The sequence below is a fragment of the Cygnus olor genome, chromosome 2 (genome assembly GCF_009769625.2).
Source record: "Cygnus olor isolate bCygOlo1 chromosome 2, bCygOlo1.pri.v2, whole genome shotgun sequence".
In the NCBI taxonomy this organism is placed as follows: Eukaryota; Metazoa; Chordata; class Aves; order Anseriformes; family Anatidae; genus Cygnus; species Cygnus olor.
The window spans coordinates 142,090,565-142,115,590 of NC_049170.1; the positions used below are offsets into that span (position 1 = coordinate 142,090,565).

The 25,026-nt window shown below is 40.4% G+C and overlaps 1 protein-coding gene across 4 annotated transcripts in view; it reads right to left on the reverse strand.

The window, feature by feature from the left end:
• The window catches only part of RSPO2 (R-spondin 2), a 110,317-nt gene extending 86,223 nt beyond the window's left edge, over positions 1–24,094 (reverse strand). For all 4 annotated transcript variants that reach the window (XM_040546741.1, XM_040546740.1, XM_040546743.1 and 1 more), the window contains exons 1-2: positions 23,944–24,094; positions 23,117–23,413 (exon numbers count right to left, since the gene is read on the reverse strand). In XM_040546741.1, the coding sequence (XP_040402675.1) occupies positions 23,117–23,210 (94 nt within the window). In that variant the 5' untranslated portion in view covers positions 23,211–23,413; positions 23,944–24,094. The remainder of the gene's footprint in view (positions 1–23,116; positions 23,414–23,943) is intronic.
• Between the last annotated feature and the right edge of the window lie 932 nt (positions 24,095–25,026).

The following is a 25,026-nucleotide window of genomic DNA, read 5'->3' on the forward strand; positions in this document are numbered from 1 at the left end:
TAGAACCTACTCAGATTACATGCAGATAATAAAAAGAATTAAGCTAGGAAGCTGAAGGGCTTTTTTTGCCCACACATTACTTAAACATGAATCTAATTACTGAAGTTTCATGGAGTGGCTGTCTCACTCCATCCAGTTTATCTTAAAACAAAGATGATATAGCTGTACTACAGTGTTGAACAATCCTGAATTAATGAGGGCAAATGAAATCTCTTCTACGATATCATTCTGCTGTGGGAGGAGTTGTAGGGGAATCACTTTTAGTATAATAAAAATGATGGTGATATAATGAATAATTATTATGGGATTTTATAGCTGGAAGGCATGGTAGTTATTTCAAAGCTATTTGTAACCAACAGCCTTATAAAAAGCTAGAATGTATTACATATGTGCAGAAGGTAACTGGCAGCATGTATTAAATCCCAACATCTGAAATAACGAACGGATGTTTGTTTCTACAGTAACTACCTCTTTTTCAAATGTGAGCTGACTAAGTTAATTAATTATCAGCCTTTTAAGAAAACAGAAATGAGAACTTAAAAAATAAACTGCCATGAGATGAGAGCCCTCCCTTCTCTGACTGACAGCTATATCATTCTCTTCCTTCCAGCAGCACTGTTTTTCTGTTGAAATGCGTGGATGGACTAGCCCTGGTAGATTAATTAGTTCCAGTTGCCATTCAAAAAGTGCTAATGCCCAAGAGCAGAGACCCCAAAAACAAGCACTGCCAACGCTTTGGATGTGGGAGAATGGGATTCTAAATACCCAGTCCTTGGACTCCTGCGATAAAAGAGCAGACAATGGTCGCTCTTTCTGTATTTCTTATGAAAAAATAACAAAACAGTTCTGAAAAGGATAAATTGATTAAGCAGTGGCTGAGTGGGCATCTGGCAGCCAGCCAAGGCCAAGCCACCGCACTTCACCACAGGCAACAGTCACAAGATGAAGTGTGAACATCCTCGTGGAGTACAAAAGTGGGAGATGCACCCGAACATGGGTCTGTTCCTATGTACAGGACTAACTGCTCTAGATACAGCTTGAAGAGGGTGACCTGCGAGTAGCAAAACAGCTCCTTTCAAAGTCAGTCTACTTTTTTAAGCAAATCTAAGCAGTTCATCTTAAGTTAATTCAATATGAAAAAAAATACCAAATGAAATTTAAATTCCTTAGTTTTACTAAAAAGTCTTGGAAAGGTCCATTTCTACATACATTTTTTTGTAAAGTTTGGACTTCTTAACTTAGCAAGATAGATAGAATTTAGCAAGAACTTCAGCAGTATGTTCTCACATTTACATGCACACACATTCGTTTCAGAATAGTGCTTGTAAAAGTCATTTTAAGACACACAATGAAAAGCTGAAAGATTAGATTCCTGTCTATACCCTTTTAATAAAGTCATGGCCCTTCTCTTCTACCAAGACATGCTTGTCTTGTTAGCAGTACACTGATGCAAGGGCCCAGAAGTCCAGGCTCAGGGTCTGGTGATGGTTCCTGCAGCCAGTGCCGTAGGTGCCGCAGCGCCACACTGCCGGCACAGCTCGCTCTGCCAAGGGAAGCCCAGCACCACTTCCCCAGTGTGGGCACCAATGTTCCTCACCAGCCCATGCCTAACGGGGGAAAGCAAAGGAGGGGTTGCTGTAGGTCTTTTAACGTGCTCCCCACAAGAAGAGCGATACAGAAGCCAGTGAGATGAAGTATCACCCAACAGAAGTGGCTAGGCTGGGTAGCGATGTAAGTGTGGCCCTGCCTTTGTAGCCCAAGTCCGGTGGGTTCTGAAATACTCCCAGGTGTAAACATTATTTGGATCTGGGGAACAGGCAATCAGGCGCTTACATAATGTGACCCTATGTTAGCTACCCATTAGTAGCCAAGCATTAGTTTCTTAAAAGTGGTTGATAGAGCTGCTGTGTTTTTAAATGCTCAGCCACAAAACAACTTTTAAGAACTAGAAAACTAGTTCTTAACTTTTCCATATAAAATAAATGAATAAGTCACTGATGCAGGAAGACTACATCCAATATCCATAGCTTCCTATATATTCTTCCTAAAGACCCTTCCTAGTCTTTATTCTGAAAAAGGATAAACTAAGACATGCATTGAAACAACTGTTTTAAAATGCAAGTGATGTACTGAAAAACTACTTGTTTAAAATGAGTTTTTCCTTAAGAGCAGGGTTATTACATTTCAGTTTTTAGGAATTTAAAGGGACAATGCAACCAACACTGATGCCTGCTTAATGTAACAGTATAATACTGTTGGCTTGAATCCATTAATGAATTAATCTTTGTCAGAAGAGTGTCTATAAAGAAGGTTCTTAAGAGACCCCAAAGACATTATAGCACTGATGGTTTACCATTATGTGGTATAGCAAAGTTTTACTCAACCAGTTCTAAAAGCAGACATATGGAGTCCATTAAAACCCTCTCTTTTTTGTGGTGTAATTCTGAATGGCTGTATTATGCTACTTATTTAAAATATGGATCGTAACTTCCACCACCAATTAATAAGAGTTCTACACATCGCATGCAATTTGTAAGATGCAGAGACTTTGTCATCAGCACCTAACACTTGAACAACGTCAAGAACTGTATTTCAGCTAACTGTAACAAACAAAAGATTAACATGATGAGAACCAAATAACTTTGACACTAAGTCAGGGACACACAAGTTAGCTGCTGTTACAAGTCATTGAAGAGGTGCCTCTCCTATAAATCTTCTGACATTTTGAACAGTCTTTCATTTTTGTTTTGTTTTGTTTTTGTTGTTGTTTTTTGTTTTTTCTACGTATACATTGCTATCTTCTGTCACACATGCATAACCATACTCAACCACAGTATTCCCAACTAAGGAATTTACATTTAATTTTATAAACAAATATTTTTAAAAAGAATCTTAGTGACATATGAAATTAATCAACTCAACTGATCCCTCTTTCATAGTAAAAACTGCTTTTGCTGCTACTTCCTCTCAGTGCCATGTTTTGCACACTTATTCTCTCATCGTCTTTTCCCACATTCCTTTCTTTACTATATTATTTTGGACTTCCTGATTAAAGCAGTTAGGCCTTGGCCTTATATGTGGTTACTGAATTCAGTATGAACCTACAAAATTCCTTGCAGGTGCCCTACTTCAAGATCAGGGCTATGATAGAAGAACCCAAGAGGCAAGGGCCAGGGTGCGTGCTCAAGGTTCAAGTGGCTATCTTCTTGCAAAGCATCCTATCCAAGTAACAAACAGAAAGGAAGTAAAGCTTAAGAGTGATCCAAAAAAGTATATCTGCATTGCACCTGCACATGTACTTATGAATGGATGGATTCTGAGTCAAAAATTTCACAGCAGAAACTAACTAGAAGAAAGCAAGACAGGAAGGTTTGTTTATTTTTACTCAGAACTCTATTGCTTGCAAATTCAGCTAAAATGAAAGAACCATTGGGTTTAGTAAGTTTCTCAAGTAGCTAAGGAGAAAGATTTTCAAAGACATAAATGGAAGTAAAGGAACTAGCTGCCTTGTCTTAATGAAAACTTCAAATTTTCAGTTCCTTTAGACCACCACATTCAATTTAACATAATAATATCACGCACTAAGAACTATGAGGTTTTGCCATGAGTCCTATGGGAATCTGATAGTTAGCAAATGTGGTATCTCACAGATATGCTGGCCACTAGAAATGGATACACTGACAATGGGAGGGAAGACAGGAGAGGACATTTAAAACAGTTCTCCTCATACACCCACCTTCAGCCTGTGAAGTTTTACAAGGCCCTGAAGATGCAAATACACAACAATCTGAGCAGACCTGTGTCTCACTGAGCCCGTCACTGCCTTGGGCTCAGCTGAGGAGGAGACCTAGAGCAGATGACCATACGCTGGAAGATGTGGGCAGTCAATACTTATCAGCACATGTTAAATATTGCAAACAAAGCTGAAGCCAGACTTAGGTGAACGTAAGGTTCCCAGTTTAACCCATCAGATACCATCACCAGCACTACTGTAGCTTTTTCCTTTCCTATGTTTGGCCTTGCTGGCTTTATTCTGAATGGGAAAGAGGACGATCATCTTGCCATGTAACCAAGAAAAGACCTTCCTTTAAAAAACAGCTCTTACATTTTATCTCCTTTCTGTAGTTATAGAACCTTGAATATGTCATGCAGTAATCATATAACCAAGAATTAACAATTGAACTATACCACACAGCAAATGTTCTTAGATGAGTCACTGTATTCTTTGTATTCTTGATTTGTTGGATTCTTTGCTGAGCAATCACCAGCTAATTACTGGGCTAACTATAGAACACCAAAATTGTTACATCTGCTCAGACGCGTCTGTTGAGGAAAAAAAGAAGGATTTCTCATTACAGATGCAAGTTTCATATTAGAATTAGAATGAAGGTTTATACAGTGATAGTTTTCAAGAGATCTCGTTACAACTTTGCTTCAACTATTCACAATTTTTCACATAAATGCGTCCTTTATGTTTTTAAAAGAAATGAACAACTATGTTATCTGCCCACCATAATACTACCTTCAGACTACTCTCCCAGGCCTTGTAATACATTTCAGCAGACTTGGGTTCCACAATTCAATATCTGGAAAATTCCAGTATATCAAATAACACTACAAAAACAGAAACAATCTTTCTACAGAACATGGGGTGCAATTTTTTTCATTGCTTTTGCAACCCACGCACACATTTAGACCTACACGTAGTGAGCACAGAGTAATATCAAATGTTATTGCAGAGGAATTTACTGGTCTTTTAACCCATATGAAAAACAGCACAGTGGACAAGACATAGAGTTGCCCAGTGTACAACACCTTGGGATTCAAAATGAAAGGTTCATTGCAACTGTATATCCAGGAGTGCTGCTGGAGCATCCTTTGCTACATTAGTGACCTGTCAAAATTATCTTTGTCTCCACATATCTCTCTCTACTGACAGTAGTTTGAATGGCAAAGTACTTTCCAAAAAAGGCCTGGCTTTTGTTCAAAGAAAACAATGTAATATGGATAAGAGGCTGCCTAGCTGTAAGGAGTTTTTAACAGTAGCAGCAAGAAGAAATGTAAAGAAACCTAAACATTTTTTTCTGAGGGATTTCTCTTTTTTTTTTTTTTTTTTTTTTTTTTTTTTTTTTTTTTTTTTTAAGAAGCAGTAAGAGGAATGTCTACTACTGTTACAGATACAGGTACCACTGCTGGTAGATATTAAGTTTCCAATTATTTGTTATAACACAGCTGAGAGTGATTAGACAGTTTACATATGACTGCTAAGAGCCCGGTGCACATTATGTAGGCCATCAGGTCCTACAGCCTAAACACAATTCTTGATTTAATGGATAAATGAATTTTGCTAAACCACTTCAAATACGGGAATGTTTTCTGAATCTGTGCACAGACTGTTAGTGTATTTCCATGGAGTCTCATTCCAAAGAGATCATAACACACTAATAAAAGCTGCACCCCAAAATCGCTTATCAATTAATTAGATGTTGTTTTTTGTGACTGCTTGTAAGCTTCTACACTGATGTCTCATTTGGCAATTATTTTTCCTTTCACCTAATATTGCTTTCAATGAAAGTTGATCGCTTCCTATGAAAAAGTTTCGTTTTAGTGTGTCGTTACCCCCCGCACCACTATTTCTCTGCCTAGCCTCCCCACACACACACTGGGAAACATCCCTATTTTCCTCCACCAAATCCACTGGATCATTTATCATCTTACCAAAATACCATCTCTATCCTGGAAGCCAACATACTGAAAGATCTTAAGGACAAACTCCGTATGACAGAAAGGGAAGCTTTATTAAAAAAGAGAGCTTTCAGTATAAACAGAATGAAACTCTGCAGTACAACTTTTGAAATGTCACCTATAATAAAGGCCCTTGATCAATATTTTGCCCTTCACCAATTTAAAGCAGAAGTCTAGCACCTTGACAGTGTTAGTGCCAATCCAAGAGGAAAACATTGCATGGAAAAATGAAAACTGTGTTCAAAGGCCTTCAAGCTTCCTTTCCACATGCATGCTTCTCACAGATGAGCTACAGATTAAAGTATACAGGCCATTAGCTAGAGTATACTTTCCAGTTTGGAACCCAACCAATGTTTGGAGGAAGCATGAATTGAAAACACTTTACGTGGGACTTCATGTCAATCGATATTAATTGATCTCAAACACACAATTAAAATGGTATATGTAAGGTACCAACATCTCAGGTTGTTAACCCATTTTTTTTCAAATCTAAATTAAAAAGCCAAGTGATATTTTAAAGACCACGTTTCTTGTAGCACATTTGTATAACCAGTTCATTGTAGAGGTTGCTGCAGTCCATTTTCCAACTGAATAACACTTACTAATTGACTTAATGTAAGGCTGTTGAGACAATTATGATCATGACTCTAAGACTCATGTATCGGATGCTATTGGATCAATAGGAATTTATTCTCTCCTACTTCTTAAATGAAGTGAGAAACTCTCACGTTAAACTTGAGAAGAATAACTAGTCCAAAATTAGAAGATCACAGTAAAATAGAGGAGCTTGGATTTACTGTTTCTTTGAGTGGAATTTATATGTATATTAATTATTGCCTCTGTCAAACGTAGCTATTCTCATTACTGAGGAATCTTTTTCTTTTGTAAGACTTACTGGAGAACTCTTCACATTCTTTACGTTACCTCAATTCTGGATTCAATGAATATTTAGCTGAAGGCAATAAAGCCACTGGCCCTATCTATTTAAGCTATGTCCAGCAAGATGTGATAGGCATCAAGACATAATGTGAAACGGTTGAGATTTCTTAATGCTTTTTGCTCCTAACCCCAAAATAAACCAATAGCAGATGAGCCTTGTCAACAATTTGCTAGTTGCTTAGTACACTCTGACTACCATGTTCTAGAATGCGCTCTATATATCTGGTTGGTATTAAAATGCATAATGAAGAACATATTTACATCCTGTATTTTTCCAATCCTATTCACTATATGACAGGATTAATGGGCCTAAAGTTCACGTCAGGAGCCAAATTGTTCTAATAAAATAAGAAGCAGCTATCTACTGAGAGGCTGGACACGGCACAACTTGTTTATTGCCAAATCTGAAACAATGCTAACAAAAGAGAGTTTTACTAAATCTCATTCATGCCCATAATATTTTACATGCTAAAACTATGCTGAGTAAATAAAATTCAAAAACCTGAAGGAAATCCTATTCTCTTATTTTCATTGAGCATTAGGAACGAGTTTGGCTCAGTACTGAAAACAACTTGTCTTCTAGTTCACCTCAGCTACTTCTGAGATACCTAAAGACTCATCATAATCTACACAAGATATGGAAAGTACTGTGCAAACAAGCAAAGGAACAGTCATAGTAGAAACCATGCAAATCACTGCCTAAGTAAAGTTTGTTCACAGACATATCTTAACCAACAGTCACATCACAAGTGAACCAGTGGTGATATTCTCATTCCACCAAGGTCAACGGAGGATGTGCCACAGCTTTAGCAGGGTCAGAATTCTTCCTATATCTTTGCCTTGAAGAACCTACAGACCAGTTTAAACAAATGAAACTACCCTGCTTTAAAGTCCAAGGGCCATGTTTTAACCATCATGCAGACTCTGCACATCTCCTAAAAGAAGTAAATTCAACTATATTATCTAGTTCTGTTCCTACCTATATTCTGCTATTTTGTTCTGATGTTTATAACTTGGAAGGTCTGATCCTTAGTATTCTATATTCTTTATTTTCTGCTTTTAGTGTTTTTTATACAATATGTTCTTTGGAAGCTTTTCCATGAACAACTGCGCGATGGTTCATGAAAGAAGAATAAATGATAAAAATTATGCCAAAGATGCTGAGAGGAGGAGTAGAAAAGCCATATATTTAAAAAGGAAGAAGGTAAGAGAGCAGAATAGGTGTCATTAATCACAGTGGAGAAACCCCAGATTTGAAAGTTATAATTCTGGAAATATATATACATTACCATATATGAACGTATCCAAGTTTTAGAAAGATGTGTGGAAGAAGACATCTCAAACTCTCACTATTTCCACACTACAAAAATACACAGTTTACTGCAGGATGTCACTTTAATTCGATCCCAACAGCACTGTGCTTTACATCCTGCTTGTACTTAGCACATTCAAAACATCCTCCAAATCTTCTGTCATTCTCCCTGTTGTCAAACCAAGGTATCAGAGTTTGAGATATCAAACAAAGATGATGGACCAGACTTTGAAATCTTGAACCGGAACAGATGTAGCTCATTTGCTGTTTAGATACATATAGCTTTATCTCTTCATCTTGCAGAAGTAGCATTAAAAAAAAAAAAAAAGTAGCTTCTGTATTTCATATCCACTCAAATCGCAGCAAGATGGGTCTCATCCAGGAAGATTGTCACTTTATGGGCACAGAAGCTTTTTTTTTTTTTTAATTAATCCAAATCTGAATTTCCTCATTAAAAAAGAGGAAAAATAAAAATGTATTAAGTTTACCCGTGTACTCTGCATGCTTAACATTTAGGACATTTAAAGCAGAAACTGAAATTACTATTTGGCAAGGGGCTACTCATTTTTTTTTTTGGTAATTCTGTGCGAATGCAAATACAGTCTTAAAAACAGGCAAGTAAGATGTTTATAAAAAGCTGAAAGCTACTTGGTTCACATTACATAGATGAAGTTTCTAATGTGACTAATAAGGGACTCAATAATTAAAGGAAAGACACTGGCAGCTCTGAGGAGGTAAAGACAAATACACTATATACATTTTCTATTCTTAATCTAAGAAATACACATTTCTTAATTTTGAGAATGCCTTAAGTTTTTAAAACTGTTTCCATTTTCAGATAAGTTACAGTAAAAATCAGTAAGGTGTTCAGCTAAGTACCTCTAAATGCAGGCCTCTGATAATATCTTCATAGCTGAAGTCTGAGATGTCTCAAGTCTTTTGTCATTTCAAAATCTTAATAATATAATTATCTTATTTAGATATGAAATAAGACATAATTCCAGTTTTATGCATATATAAATTGTTCACACTGCAATTAAGTCAGTCTACTGCAAATAACTACTTGCATATGAAGAGTTCCATCCTTTGCGTCTGAAAAATTAGTAAAATGTGGATAAAAACACATTTAAACACTTCTGGACACATCTTTTCATGAGAACGCAGAAGACTTCACATCAGCCAGAACAAACCCTTTCTAAATCTCTTAGATCATTGGCATGGATGCAATGTTCTACACGCAGATGTTTGCTCAGTCAGTGAACCTGAGGAGGCAGGAAACTCATTTATGTGCTTATTATCCTTCATAATAACTGTATACATGCCTAGAGATTAACACTCTAGGACCTCTTAGCAATGAAAATCACTGATACAATTTAAAATGTGGTGTGATAAAACATTACCCTATGCAACAGAGCAACTGAGGCACAGAAACGAAACAAAGACTTGCAGTTCCTGTTTAAGCTGTGAATGCTCCACATTTATTTACATAGGGGAAAAAGGGGAGAGAGAGGAGAAAAAAACTCTTTGCAGACATGCATGAAAAAAATTCCATTATGGGGGTGGTGGGATAGAAGAATCTGACGTTTAAGACATACTGACCAGCTCTGTTGGTAAGAGAACCAGGCACCTTGGATTCAAATTTCATGCTCTCACCACTAAACCACAATCCCTGCAGAGCATTTAAGTAAAGCTATAAAATGGAACATCAAACACAAAATGCAAAGCTCAAGGATGTATTTGAATACTATCAAACATTCAGCTAATCAGATTTCTCCTTGGCTAAACATACATAAACAAAACAGTGAAATTATTCCATAAAGCAGAATATCATGGAGATCTTTACATGGTTACTACACGGAAAGAGCAGATACTGTTTCTGTTACAAACTAAGCATGAATGACAAAAATCAAGAAATTAATTAACACAGTAACAAGCAATGATGAAAAACAAGTCAACGATGTTTGTGGCTGAACAAAACGGGTAATGCTTAGCCAAAGTTTCAGAAGTTAGCAGTGAGAGACATAAATGAGAAAGAAGGATAATACTAAATGGTTCTGACATTAAATCATTCCAATACAAGCCTCTTGAGAGACACGTTATTCCTCCACAGCACTGCATTTCACCGTGTGCCTTTTCTCATTACATTTCTGCTAGGCTTAACTGTGACTTAAGGTATTTTTTAAGAAAAATCAAGTCCTGAAAGGCACATACTATGCTGAACCTCACAAAAATCTAGAATCAAATACCATTTGATGTATCTTGCTTTTCTATGAAAAGAGGAATTTTGTAATTAAAATTTTACATGGAAATTGATGGTTCAGTGAGAGGTGTAAGAAACTTCTTGTTGGTAAAGGCAAATGCATATCCTTACTAGTACTCCTGACCTGTCATACTACTCCACTCTAAACCTAAAAGCATAAGATAAAATAGTTCCTGTGAAGATCTATAATTTTTATAAGTGTAAATTGTTTTGATTTCCATATAAAAGGATTTCCCATGTTACCCTGCAATGGCCAGATCTCTAAGACTTGGCAGGAATGTCTATAATGGCCTGTGGTGGTGAACATCCATCTCATCACATGATGTGGGAGCTATCATTTTGTTTTCTTCTAGCCCTCTTCCTGTTCATTGTGATTTGCTTTTTCAGAGGCACTAAGCATCCCCAGTCGTCCTTTTACCTGTCTTTTACCTTACAGAGGAACTCAGGCCTTTGTAACCACAGAACTTGGTATTACACCTCTAAGAGATACCCCTCACTTCAGAGAGGTGCATGGGAAAGTGTTGTAAGCACCTCCAAATCACAAAACAGAATAAAAAGTGGTTTTCAAGGAGATCATCATAGCAGGCATGTTATTAAGAGTATGAGGCTACTGAGTTGGCTGACCCCTCATTACCAAAAAAACAGATCATAATAGATAAAAATACCCCTGCGACAAACCACTCCACTGAGTCTTCTGTTGGATTTTGAGGTGCGATGCACTTTTTTTTTTTTTTTTGCAGCTCTCTCCATCTACGGATATGAATGACATGTAGCTGTTTATCAGCTAGAGTGCTTACAGTGAGCTCCCAATGAGGATAAAAGCAACAGAATGCAGATGAAAAATGTTAAGACTTTAGTAATTAGAAAAAGCCAGCTGCCACTAATAAGGAGAAGGAATGTTAAACTGGGATTCTTTTTTTTTTTTTTTTTAAGTTTTCTGCCACTAAGACACAGAAGCCAAGTAAATCACTGGGCTTTTTCACTATATGATTGCTGGTAGAAACCCATGCATGGAAAAACTACTGCAGCTCATCTGGTAGGAACAGAAGCCCTAAATGGAGGTCTTCGTTCAGGTCAAGCTTTGGCAAATTCTAATCCTTCTCAGGTGACATTACTTGTATTCAACCACATCCCAGTTGATCTCTTCAAATATTTTCCTTCCTCTCCTCCTTAAGCCTTCTACAGTGTGTTTAAGTAGCACAGACTAATGTTATTTTACCCAATGAGCCTCATATTACACCAGGCTCAATATGCAGTAGTTTCACTTAGCGGCTGCTTGGAAAGCTATTAAGAGAAAACAATACGAAACGAAGTCTGTCTTCAGATTCGGGTTTAATAGAGTCACATTTCAACCCTTTTCCAAAAGCTGAAAAACTCTACATGTATTTATGCCACTGCTAATGTTACAAAAACTAAAAGTTGGAAACAGCAAGACTTTTCCAGGAGTCTGATGGAAAGAACAAAAAGGAATGAAAAAGAGTTTGAGTTCTCAGATAGAGCATTAGAAAAGTGAACTACAGCTCTAAAATAAGAGAAATGCCTGACTTTCAGTCTTTCTGTAGGATCTGACAGTACTATTGTACAAGAGTGCAATATTCACCAGAGCAAGCACCACTTCAGTAGTGTTCACTACACCAGAGTCAGTTTGGCATTATCCACAGACTTACAAGAAAATGTGTGAGAGCAGTTAGTTCTAGTATCCTAATTGTTTCACTCACAAGCCACTCTCTGGTATTTGGAAAAATATTCATCTGGAAAGAAAAAAATTGGGGAACAAGGAACTCCTATGATGTAAAATTAACGTGATGGAAAACCTGATTTTTATGTTACTTGGTAGCTTTAAATGATCCAAATCACCTAGATAAAGCAAGGTTTTCATCTTCTTTTTGGTTTTGCCTCCTACATTTCACTTCCCCTGTGCACCAATAGCAGGTTTTTTTTGTTGTTGTTGTTTGTTTTTTTTTCTTCTTTTAACATAAGTAAGAGAAGGGAAGTAAGGGGTAGAACAGGTGCTATTTAAAGACTTCTGCTGGCCAAGGAGTCTTGCTGAGGGAAGAAATGACAGAACTAGGAACTCCTGTGTCACCACTGAATATGAGGAAGCTCCTCTAGGTTGCTCGGTACTCTTAACAAATTTAGGGTTATTACTGCACAGGATTTAGTGCATGTATCGCAGGGATTCCTGAAGGGCACAGGCTCTCCATGTTTCTTCTCCACAAGTTTCTTCTCTCCTTCTTGTCCCCAAACAGGGACAAGCTAGGTACCTAAGACATTACCAAACCAAACTACCTTTCCCAGAATCCCAGGACGGCTGAGGCTGGCCAGGCCCTCTGGAGGCCACCCGGTGCCACCCGTGCCCAAGCAGGGACACCCAGGGCAGGGAGCCCAGCACCACATCCAGGCAGCTTCTGAAGGTCTCCAAGGAGAAGACCCCACAGCCCACAATGGTGACAGCAGCGAGCCCACTGAAGTTCAAGAAGTGTTTGGACAATGCTCTCGGACACGTGGGCTGATTTTGGGGTGTTTCTGTGTGGAGCCAGGAGTTGGACTTGGTGATCCTTGTGGGTTCCTTCCAACTCAGGATATTCTGTGGTTCTGTGATCATCTTTGTGGCTCTGTGTTGAACTCTCTCCACTATGTCCATGTCTCTCCTGTAGTGAAAGACCCTTTGGAATTGTATATATTTTAGTACTACAAATCTTTACAGCAGTAGACATGCACACCATGTAACACTAGGTTATGTTTATGTAAAGATTTTATGTAGCCTACAGGTTATGTTTATGTAAAGCTTTTGCAAGATTCTTCTCAGTTTCACAACACAAAAATTGCATTGAAGCAGTTAATAGTTTTTTTTTTTTTTTTCAGAATAACAATTATTGTAGAAAACAAACTGAACACAGTAAACTTGAATAAGTATAGAAAACACTATAGGTAACCATTTAGAAAAAAAATGGCTACTTTCAACACTACAAAAGTGTTTGTAATTTTTCTCATTTTACTTTGCAACTTTCCAGTTGCAAATATTTCCTAAAATGTAATTCCTCAAAAAAAATGTGAAGGCCAACAGTGAAGTCTAGCAATATCTGAGACTGAATAAAAGAGTTATGATGAGTAGTTATCTGTGGTTTTATTAGCTTAAAAAAGAAACCGTGACCACTGTCATGTCAGCATCAGTGAAGTTACTGCAGTCCTGCAGACAGCACTGCTGCTGTGAGAAACACAGCTGGAACCCAAACACCTCTTCAGAAGCACCTTTAAATTAAAAGTACATTTAAATTACTAACTCCCATACTGCCATAACATTAATTTTTTCATACCAAAACACTGCTTTGCATTTGCATAAAACAGAAATTTATTTTGTTACCACTGTCTTTGATGCATATATGTGTTAACCAAAATTTTTACACGTGGACAGACTGACAATGAAAGCAATGCCTCTGGGATCCGGCACGTACCCACATACCAGCATGGCAGGCTTCCCCGTGCTGTACCACGCCAGGCATACAGCCCAGGCATGCTCCACATGACCTGTCCATTTGCAATCAGTACTTGCTGAACATCTTAAAGCCACCAAGAGAGACAAGCATCTAGGCCATGTACACTTGGATGGCCCAGGAGCCTATCTAACATGAAGGTCTCTCCCACCATCAGCTGTTGCCCCAGGAGCAGATGACCAGAGCGCAGACACACAACCACCTTACTACAAAAGGTGCCATCCCTCCTCACGTTAACTTTCCTCACAAGTGGCAGTTCAGCAAAGTAGGGGAGAAAAGACTGTTTTGGAGAAGACGGAAGGCCAAATTTAGAGGTGAAAACACCTCCCGAGAATGCTCCTGATGAAGGTATTAGAACATGTAATTCCATGAGGCTAGATAAATAATCCAACACCCCGTGAAACATTATTTGCTTTTACATTCCTTGCAAGAGTGAAGCATCCCAACACAGAGGCCATTTTTAATTATTTTGCAATAACAGGCAATAACTTTAAACAAACTGAAACAAGAAGCTGCTGTCTCATGTTGTAAGCACAACCTAAGGCATCTTGGAGGCATTATAGTGCTCCTGCTGAGTTACAGTTACTTTTGCAGAGTCAAAACTGCGTCCATGCCCATCATTTATTAGCATGTACTGCGTAAAATGAGACATAGACCAGATCTGAACTAGCTGTCATGAAAGGCCGAAGAACATTTCTGCTAGTGGGGGGAAATCCAGCCCAGATTCTGCTCTGGTGACTTCAGTTCAGGGTTTCTTTCTTGGCTGTTGTCTAAGTAATGCTAGCACTACACAGCCCCACCGTAGCTGGGATCCTTAAATGCTATCTCATTATAGATAATGTGAAAGATGATTAAACTTTAATTCCTATTCTAAAGAGTGTTAGCTACATGATTGCCAGTAGATTCAACAGGAAAGTCAGAAGGTTTATAATAAAAACATATCTATCAAAAATTTTGCAGCAATTGAAAAAAGAAATGAGCAGGTCGGTAATGCCTATCTTTGCTAAGCATAGTTGCTGTTTCAGTGGTTTCCAGCCTGCCCAGCAAATTTCAGAACGGACACGCTGGCTGTTGTCAGCACTACTATACATGTGCAGATTAATCTGTGCATGCACAACAGCCATTTGTCTGATGTGGCTGGTTTGGGTTTGGGTTTGTTTTTTTTTTGGTATTTCAAAGGTGGCAACCATACGGCTGAAGAGACCATGCATTAGTGCAGAGTATATATTTGTCTGTAACGTATTTGAGCCAGCATTTCAACTCAGGAAAAAAAAATAAAAAAATTATCTGGATCAAGTTTATACTTTGTTGCACCACTGCAATTCTCTATCACAAAAGCTGTTGTCTCTCTGCAGTGTATATCTGTACAAGTTTTTCCCAGTATACACACAGGCACAGGTATTCATTGCTGCAGCCTACTTGGGAGTTAGTAGCAACCTCTCACTGATTTAAACAAAATAAATACATTTTAGACAACACCTAGAAGCTTACATTCCCCAAACTATTTATCTTTTAGGTCTCTTACTCTGTCTCACTACATCTATGTTTGTGTCTGTTTTTCCTCAAGGTGAAGAAAATCTTGATGTTTCACCAAAAAAATAAAAGTTTCTGCAAGGTAAATTTGAGACTAGTAATGGTGAGACTCTGGATTATTTTTAAGTTTACATTTTAAAAACCCTAGAGAGAAAAAATTATTATTTAAACACAGTAAAATTTTACTAGACAGACTTTTACAGCACTGTGAATCTATATTAACCATATATGATATTTGCTGGTGCCCTCTTCAAATAGTGTTTATATTAATAGTGTTTATTCTTAAATGTAATTACGTAATTGCATGCCTGTTCTAAATATTGGCTGTAATTAATCACACTTTCCTTACCAGACAAACACCATCCCAGAAAAACAAAACAACAACAACAACAGGATTGGATAGCTTAAATTCCATTTGCTTATAAAAGGACAAAGTTTCACAGATACATCAAGTACTTGGCTCTACTGAAATCAGTATTTCAAAAAGTAATACATAACTGATTAATTAATAGATGCCATGCTTAATTACTGGATACCAAACTGCATGCTATCAAAAGATGTTTCACAAGCTTCTCCTGTTATAGTGAAGCAGAAATCCTGAACATTTTTGTACTGTTCACCACATCTTGACAAGTGGAATCTTAAAAACCTCCCTTTTCTTAGAGATTACATAATCAGGGTACTTAAGATATCTTAAGAAAAATCACTTTTTTGCCCATGCTACTATTTTATTCCTTTATTTACATTCTTTCACTCCTTACAGTTTGTACACTCAAGTTCAAGACGAAATGCCAGGAAATTTAATCCCCAATATCTTTCCCATGCTACGGCACAAAATGAAATGTGAAGTGACAACTCGTCATTTGAACAACAAGGAATTCCACCAAAATAAAGTAGCACAAAGCCACATAGATTCATTCTAGCATTGTCTTCAAGAGTATTTAAGTACTAACATAAGGATGATGTATACATGTACATAAAATGCTAACATCTGCTTCATGGACCACAGTTTCATAGGTGAAGCTCAGAGGTGTGCATATCTTTGAAATCAAGGTGCTGAGATGGGGCAATCCAAAATTAAAGACGACCGGGTTCCCAAATCCTTCTAGTTGCACAAGATGTCAGAAAATCTACAGTAAGAAGTACTGTGATACTCCCTCACATGATGAGTTACAGTGGTTGCCTCCACCCCATGCTCAGAATATCAACCTTCATTTCAACTAAGTACTTTTGACATACAAGATATACAAACACCAATTTCTTGTAATTCCTCCTTCCCCATTTCCATGAAAAAGCTATATTGGAAAGGTGGCATTAAATTCTCTGTCTATCAGACTCTCACTCTTGCCTCTCCTGTGTTTGACACCCAGCTGCACCGTTATCTGCCTTTTGGGGAGCACACACAGGAGAGGCCACCACCCTGATCTGTTTCAACTTCACTTCTCCTCAGAGTTTTGGAGAAGTGTTAGTGAAAATGGACAGGATTGTTCACCTCATGGTAAACCATGCGACAGCTGAATCAGAGAAACATAGCTGCATTACTTTTTTCCTCAATTCAGGCCCACAAGTTATCTTACTGCCCACAGATATATGAAGTTTAATAGGTAAAAAAAAAAATAAACCCTGGTCAAAAAATGGCCTTAATGCATGGAGCTGCCTGGACAAAGCTATTGTGTAGACAGGAGCAGTAGCTGTACAACCCAAACTCCACATCTGTCCGATGGTGCTCAAAAGCAGGATCCACTTGACACTTCACTTAGTAAGGTGCATTGGTCAGGATCCAAATTTATTATAGTTGGATTCCCTTCACAACCCCTTTTCCACACACTATACCTACAATTCTTTGGGAGGACATTTAACAGGCTTTAAAAGCAACACCACTGCCCAGAAAGCAATAGATTCACTGCGCATGCATAAAGCGACTTTGCAGCACCCAAGTAATGCTTTCCAAAGCATTGCATCTGCTAAACAAACACTACACAGACAATGAGTATACACAGCATGGCAGCACCTAATTTTGGTGTCTAAAGCAGCCCGTGATGAAAGGATCAAGCTGTTACACTTATGCATTATCAATAGCCAACATATATGAAGTCATGCTTTTCACTAAGAAAAGGATTAGCAAATACTTGGAGTCTAGACAAATACCAGAAGGTTCTCCAACTGTGCTTGAACAAATCTTTGAGGTTAAAAGAGAGGGCATATGTGAGGAAGAGTGATTTAATTTAGTATTATATATCTAAAAATCAAATAGATATCTAATACAAAATAAATTCTTCAGGAACTATATCTGTTAATTTTAACAGAGCTGCACCAACATGTAATTTTAATAACAAAGGTCAGAAGGTTGGATGTGGTGCATCTCTTCTCATTTGGTGTTGATTTCAGCTTCCCTCAGAGGCCAACAATACATATCTGAATTACACTTCAATTATAGATAGAGGAAAATGGTCATCTTATTTAAATTTTATTGAATTTGAGGTATGCTTTATCTGATCAAAGGCAGACATCTACCACAGGGTGAACTAAATTGTACTAAAAGCTCCATAGGCCCCACTGACTAACACTCCATCAGTTCTAAAAGAAAACACAGACATTCCTGTTGCAGATAATAATGTGTAGTCACGTGAATTCCACCCCCACAGTTTATAATCAAGGATGCATTTTTGGAAAGGGATGTTATGACTCAGCTATAAGTTTCTGACTTTGATGTACAGTCCACTGGGAAAAATACGCAACCTGTGATGATCTGCAGGTTTGACTAGACAGTGCCCTCTAATCTATGAAAACAAATCAACTTACATAGCTAAGGGTTTTTTTTTGTTTTTTTTTGTTGTTGTTGTTGTTGTTGTTGGTTTTTTTTTTGGTTTTGGAAAAAGAAAAATACCTAGATGAGCAGAAATGAAATGCAGACCTCCATGGAATATTCAGACTTTTAGCAGAAGTAGGAAGAGAAAGAAAATAAAACAAAAAAAAATATTTAAAGACCATTCTTTCTTTATGCCATCAGTTTTGATACTGAACACCTCTTCCACATTCTGTTTTTAAAATAACATCATATCATTCAATAAAAGCAACTTAAATAAAACAGCTCCATGCTAGTATGCTTTATCATATTAATTACACAGCCCTGTATACTGTAGCTGATACATTTAAGTGGGAAACAGTATTATTGTTTTTATCACCTTAGCTTCCCTAATTATTAAGCACCCTCACTTTTGGTGTTTGTCATGCATTTTGACCTGCTCTAGCAACAGGTTTCAGTTAAGCCCTAGGAAACATACTCCCAAAAATTGGAAGCCACACAGTTAAACCAAGTCTATCAAGCAGATAAATATGTCCTTCATCACACTGAAGAGCACTTTGAAAATCTTCCTACAGGTTTTAATACAAAAGAATAAAAGCATAGACTTACTATGTCTGACCAGACACCCATCTAGCCCAGTATCCTCACTCCAAGTGACCTGTAATGGAAGCCAAAGGGATGCATACAGGAAAGGAAAAGCATACATACATCAGTATTATGCTATGTGCTCCCCATTTTCAGCACCCACCATAAAAATCCTCAAGACACCTCAGGGTGTTAGATGCATGTGACCTGCTCCAAGGCTATCCTGCCTGGTCTCCAGTTGTTGCTCCAGAAGGTCACGTACATCACCTGTCAAAATTGCCAGGCCCAAAAGGGCATCTTAAATATCACAGACAGCACTAGAATTCTACTTCAAGCAATTGAATCAAGCACCTGAACTTAGGTGCCCACTTTCAAGCTGAATGCCACTCTTGGCATTTTGAGCATCCCTTTTGCAAATCTGCACAATCCACTTCAGCACGGTGCACCGTTAGCTAGTTCGTTATTCCTTCATTCACACAGAAGTTCTGGCTTTTGCTGAAGTTCAAGAAGCTTCCTCAGACTTACCAGACAAGAGAGCATACATAGCCAAAAATTTTACAGCTTGACTTTTCAACAGTTTCAGTGTAAGCATATTCTTACTGGCGTAGTAGTAGGATGTGTACATAAATGTTTCATAACTAACTATCCTAAGTAGTAAGGGGTTGAAGAACAGAAACCACCCTCTAGAGCTTTACTAATGCTCACAGGTACCTGGGGAATCTCTCCAGAAAGTGTTAACATGTCTTTTACCAATTGTTACGAGTATTTAATGTACAACCTGAGGAAAACAGTTCAAAGTACAGCTTCATAGTAGGATTTTAAGCCTTGACCTACAGACAAAAAATTCAATGTCCTCCAAATGTAGCACATTTCAACTTCAAAGAGAAGAGGTTAGATCAGATAAGATGTTTGGATACTGTTGGACAATTAAAAGATGTTCTTTATTGTATGATTTTTTGTTGTTTAAGGTAGTACATTGCTCTTTGGAGTTAGTAAAATTCTTGTAAAAGTAGATGTAGTATTTACCTTAATCAAGTATTTCCAGCACAGGTTCTTTTTTCCTGATAATCAAATCCTCAGTCTTTCCCACATAGCTGAGAAGGGCTCCAAGATTACCTGCTTCTCAGGTAATAAAATAATATTATTAGGAAAGCTACATCCTCTATATCTAAATAAGCTTTCCTCTAGTTGAAAATCCATGTAACAGATTAATTACTGCTGTGTGGTCAAGATATCCATCTTACATTGTGGTGATACAGATTTAATCCACATAATTTTGATTCCAGCAACTATGTTCCTCCACATATGCACGTAATCCTATGAGCACTCTAGAAAGAGCTATATTGAGGCACTGACACTTGAGGAAGCTTCCCTTCCCAGGCTTTCCTATTTCTGCCTGCGGATATTTTGTCATCACAATTGTTACTTACCATTCACACATTGCCACAGATGTATTCCCTTTCTTCATGTATATCCAACACAGTGTGAGAACATCCAGAGGATGAGTATTTATGGTAACCTTTATCACACTCCTTGAATATGAACTCTTATGAACTAAATAGAGAGACAAAATTCCTACACTTACAGCTTTACTTATATCCAAGATCTGCAAGAAAATTCCAATATCCCCATGTGAATGTGTCCCCTTCATATCTCCTTGCTATTCCAGCAGTGGTCTCATCAACTCCAGAAAGTCTCTCTGTACTACAAAGTCTTCGCGTCAATGCTGGCACTGCTATTACATTGACTTTTTGTTTGTTTATTTGTCAGAGAATTCTTTTAGCAACTAATTTTTGGTGGTTGTTTACAATGAAATCTATATTCTTTTCAGTTGATGCTTTTGCAGAAACCCACTGCTCCTCCTGGTAAACAAGGCTGATAGTCTTCATTTCTACATACTACCATTTGGATCTCAAGCTTGGGAAAGTTGTTCTCCTCACTTCTCAAAGAGGAGGAAAATCATGCTTGGTCTCTCATACATGATATTCAGTGAAGTGCTCAGATATGAAGTTGTTCATCTTATACTGATTGCTAAAGAGAAAGAGAAATCCAAAGAAGAGATTAAATTTTTCATTGAAGTGAGCAAGTGAATAGGTATCTAAAAGAAGTGAGAAATCAAGTTATACAATTAAACAAGAAAGGGAAAGGAGGTGCTCTGATATTAAATAAGCTAGCTGTGAAATCGGACTACTGACCTTTATGCTATAAAACCCTTAAGTATATTTTAGAATAGCTTCTAAAACAAAGGCAAGCAACCATAATCACCTTCTCAGGATGGAGACTTCCAAAGGGAGAACTTGCTAGAGTGATTTGAGGGAAGTACGGGCTCTGGTCTGAGTGCACGAGGCAAAGCAGTATTTTAAATGAGCTGCAAAAGTAACTAAGTCAAGCAGTGGAGCTAGCAGAATCTGTTGATCGTGATGCATTTAAAGAGTAACTTTTAAGATCGTGGCATTGACTAACAAAGCAAAAGTCAATGCCAGGTAGGATCCACATTCTAAGCACAGATTTTTTTGTTCCCCTTTACTGCAATGTTGCATGCCTTGGTTTGGGAAAGGGTTGAAAGCAGAAGGGTATACAGAGGTCTGGAAACGTCCACTCAGATTTACTAAATTCTTATTTACTAGAGTATTCCACACACACACCAACACAGGCATATATATACTTAAAGTTTATGGTACGCAATTTAGCTACTTTTCAAAAAATAAAAAAAAAGCCAGCTACACATGGTATTTGCCATGATTCCAGACTGAATGCAATCGATTTCTACCGCACAGGAGACTCAATCTATGCCAAAAATTTTATTTCATTAAGAAAATGATATTATGGAGCATCTGAGATCATGTAACAGACAAAACAGAATGCCAGAGAAATTTTAACTGCCAGTACCCCACAGTGAATGCCTGATTATTTGCAGATGGGATATGGAAAAATTGTGAAATTATTGGAATTTTGAGTCCTGTACGAAAGCATTACTTCAGACTGCATGTGTCATGGCAAATGTCTATTACAGTTTTGAATACATTCTTAGATTTTGCTTTCAGTACTTAAAACTGGCTGTGCTTACTACTTTAGGCTTATTAACTGGAAAAGACTGCATTCTTCAAAGCACGAACCAAAACCCTAAGGTGACAGCACAAAGCAGTGCCAGTAAGTCAACTGTCAATACCGATGTTATTTATCCAATAACTAAACTAAAACCAAATCAATCTCCTTTGGAAAAGCCAGTTGTTCAACAAGCACAACAATTGGTCTAAGATCAATCAGTGAACATGAGATCAATTAAAACCAGCTTAAGTTTTTGCAGGAGGACAATTCACACAACTCAAGTTAGATGTCTATTCATTTCAGTACTCCCACAATGCAATCCTTAAGCTCTGTTGTAAAGCAGAAATACCACTATCACCCTCCGCTGTCTAGCCAGCACTCTAAGTAGTTCCACATTTAATTAAAGACACAGTATCCCCTTTGTTAGCACAGATAGCCTGGTCACTTTAAAGGACTGCTATCGTTTTAGCCACACACACAAAAATTAAATTCTGGAAACCATCTGTTGAAAACCCATCAAAACCAAATTGCTTTGCAATTGCATTTGTACCCACTCTGAAGCTTACACATGAAAGTGCAAACTATTTTCCTTTTGCAAGTTTTGTACCAGCTTAACATTGAAGATGTCAGCTCCCTCCCCTTCCAAGGAAGGCTTTAGCACAATTTGACAAGAAATCCCAGTTTCTTGGCAGTGGAGCCACCTGATTTCCAGTTAACTTTAGAAACGGAGGGGAGACACGGCCCAGAAAAGCACAGGAAAAGGGACAACAAAATAATTCGGAACATGCAGATGATAAAGACATTTTACACTGAAAGTCAACCACCACTACCCTCCCCAAAAAAAAAAAAAAAAAATCAAACGGGAGCCCCCGATAGCCCTGACAGCTGGGGCAGAGCTGCAGTAACCTTTTTGTCCACATGGGTGCTGTACTGGCACATCTCACCGCTGCGCCCGCTCAACTCCGGCAAGCCCGGCTCCAGCACCTCGCCCGAGCCGCCGGGACCCGCACCCCGGGGGCTCAGGACCCCTCCCGGGGCTCCCCCTCAGCCCAAGCCCCCTGCGCGACCACGACCCCCCCTTAAGCCCTGCGCCCCCCGGGGTTCCCTCAGGGTGCGCAAAGAGGGACCGGGGGGGGCCGTCCTGACCGGTGTCCGCGGAGCGCACCGGGGACACTGCAGCCCCCTCGGGAGACCCTCTACGGCTTCTTGGGGGCGCTGCTCGGGGTGAGGGCTCGCTGCCCCCCCGGGAAGGGCACCTAGCCCGACGGCGCTGGCAGCGGCGGTCCCCGCCGGGGCTCGGGGTCCCCAGCACGGTGTCCCCCGCCCCAGTTTCACCGCCCCCCGGGGGCCGGGCTCACCTGCCCGGGGTGCCTCCGGCGGGAGACCCCGCTCACCTCTCTTGCTGCGTCTCCAGCGGCTGGCTTGGCAGTGGCCGTAATCCATGCAGTTGAGGATGAGCAGGGCAAAGGAGAAGAGACGAAACTGCATCCTGGGCCGCTGGGCTGGGCAGCCTCCCTCCCTCCCTTGCTCCGGCGGCGAGGGGCGGCGGGGGCCGGTGCGGGGCTGAGGGCGGCCGGGGAGGGGGCGCCGGAGCTCGGCGGCTGCCGCGGGGCCCGGCGGGGGCTCACTCGCCTCTCGCCCCCCTTCCCACACGCTGCGACCTCCCGGCGGCTTCCAGCATCGCCCCTGCGCTGCGGGGAGAGAGCGGGGAAAAGCTGGGCTCGGGGCTTCCCTCGTCCTCCCCCTCCTCTGTTTCTCCCCGTGGGGGAAAAAATAAAAAAATAATAATAATAAATAGCAAATAAAAAGCCAGGTCCGGGCGGGAGCGGAGTCCCAGAGAGCCCCCCAACTTTTTTTCCTTTTTTTTTTTTTTTTTTTTTTTCCCCTCGCTCCCTCCCGGCTCCCTGGTGCGCCCCGGGGCCGGGCTGTCAGGCGAGGCAAGGCGCTATTTATCCCGGCGCGGGGGCGCACCCCGCCCACACTCGCCCAGGTCTCGGGCACGGCGGGGAGAAGCCGCCTCCCCTATCCCCTACTCCCCTACCTCCCCTACTCCCCTACCTTCCCCCGGCGGCCCCGCCGCCAGCTCGCCCCGTCGCGCCGGAGGAGCCCCGACGGGGCGACAGCTCCGGACCACATGCAAGCGCTGTGTCCCCCCTCCAAAAATTAAAAAAAAAAATGAAAAACTAAAAAAATTAAAAATCTACAACACAAAACACCGCACCTTCTTCTCTTTATCCTCTCCTCTCGGCGGCAAACCGGGCCGCCGGTGCGCGTCCCCCCCCCGGCCGCCCCTTTTATGCCGGGGGGCGGCCGCGGCGGCGCGGGCAGCGGGGCCGTGCGGGCTCGGCGGGGATGCGCGGGACGTAGGTGGTGCTGTGCTCCCAGCCATGCCGCCCCGCCGCTCCGCCGCCCGGCCCTAGCGCCGCCCGACGCCGCGCCCCCGCCCTCCGCAGCCCCGGGGGCCCCCAGCGCCCGCCCAGCCCTGCCCGAGCCCCCCCGCGGACTGCTCCCGGCCCCGCCGCTCGCTCCCGCTCCCCGCAACGCCGCCCCGTCCTTCCCCTGAGCTGCTTTGGGAAACCTCGTCCCGCTCGCTTCTCTCCCCCTTTTTCCCTCCTTTTTCCTTCCCGCAGTGTGTGGTAATTAAATCTGTTTCCTTCTTTCATCCCTGCTTTTAAGACCTTGAGACGTTTATTTTCCCTTCTTTTTTTTTTTTTTTCTTTTCTGCCGGGTTCCTACAACTATCTTACAATCTCACAACCTCCCAAGCCTCTTCTTTGAAGCACCACTTTCATTATCCCGGGAAAATCGCCCTTAAAGTCCTGAAGTATAAGTTTTGTGAGCGATTTCTAGCGGTTTCTAGCCATATCTCTACTTGGCAAAGCACTCTGTTTCCCTGGTAAGCGGGAACCCAACAGACAAGTGAGGATGAAGCGCGAAGCACTCAGGAAGTTCCAGATGCGTTTAGCTCCTATCCACGAGGGTCTCTTAACTCCTCATAGCATCGGCTGAACTGACCCCACATTTGGGACACGTTGATTTCTCTGCTCCCCCACAGCACCATGAGTACCGACAGACCGCGGCTCCTCGGCTGCGGAGCTGGGCCTGTTGGGGTTGCCCCATGAACCCCACGGGATGTGGGGTGACAGGGAGCAGGTGCACAAGGTGGGGAGGCAGCGAGGCCCTGGCACGGCCAGCACCGAGCCAGCTCCTGCACACCCTGGGCTGGCTCTGTGCTGGGGGTCTCTTTTCCCCTCCACCCGACACTTCTGGTTCTGGGAACGTGGTGCTGAAATCCCTGAGCTGC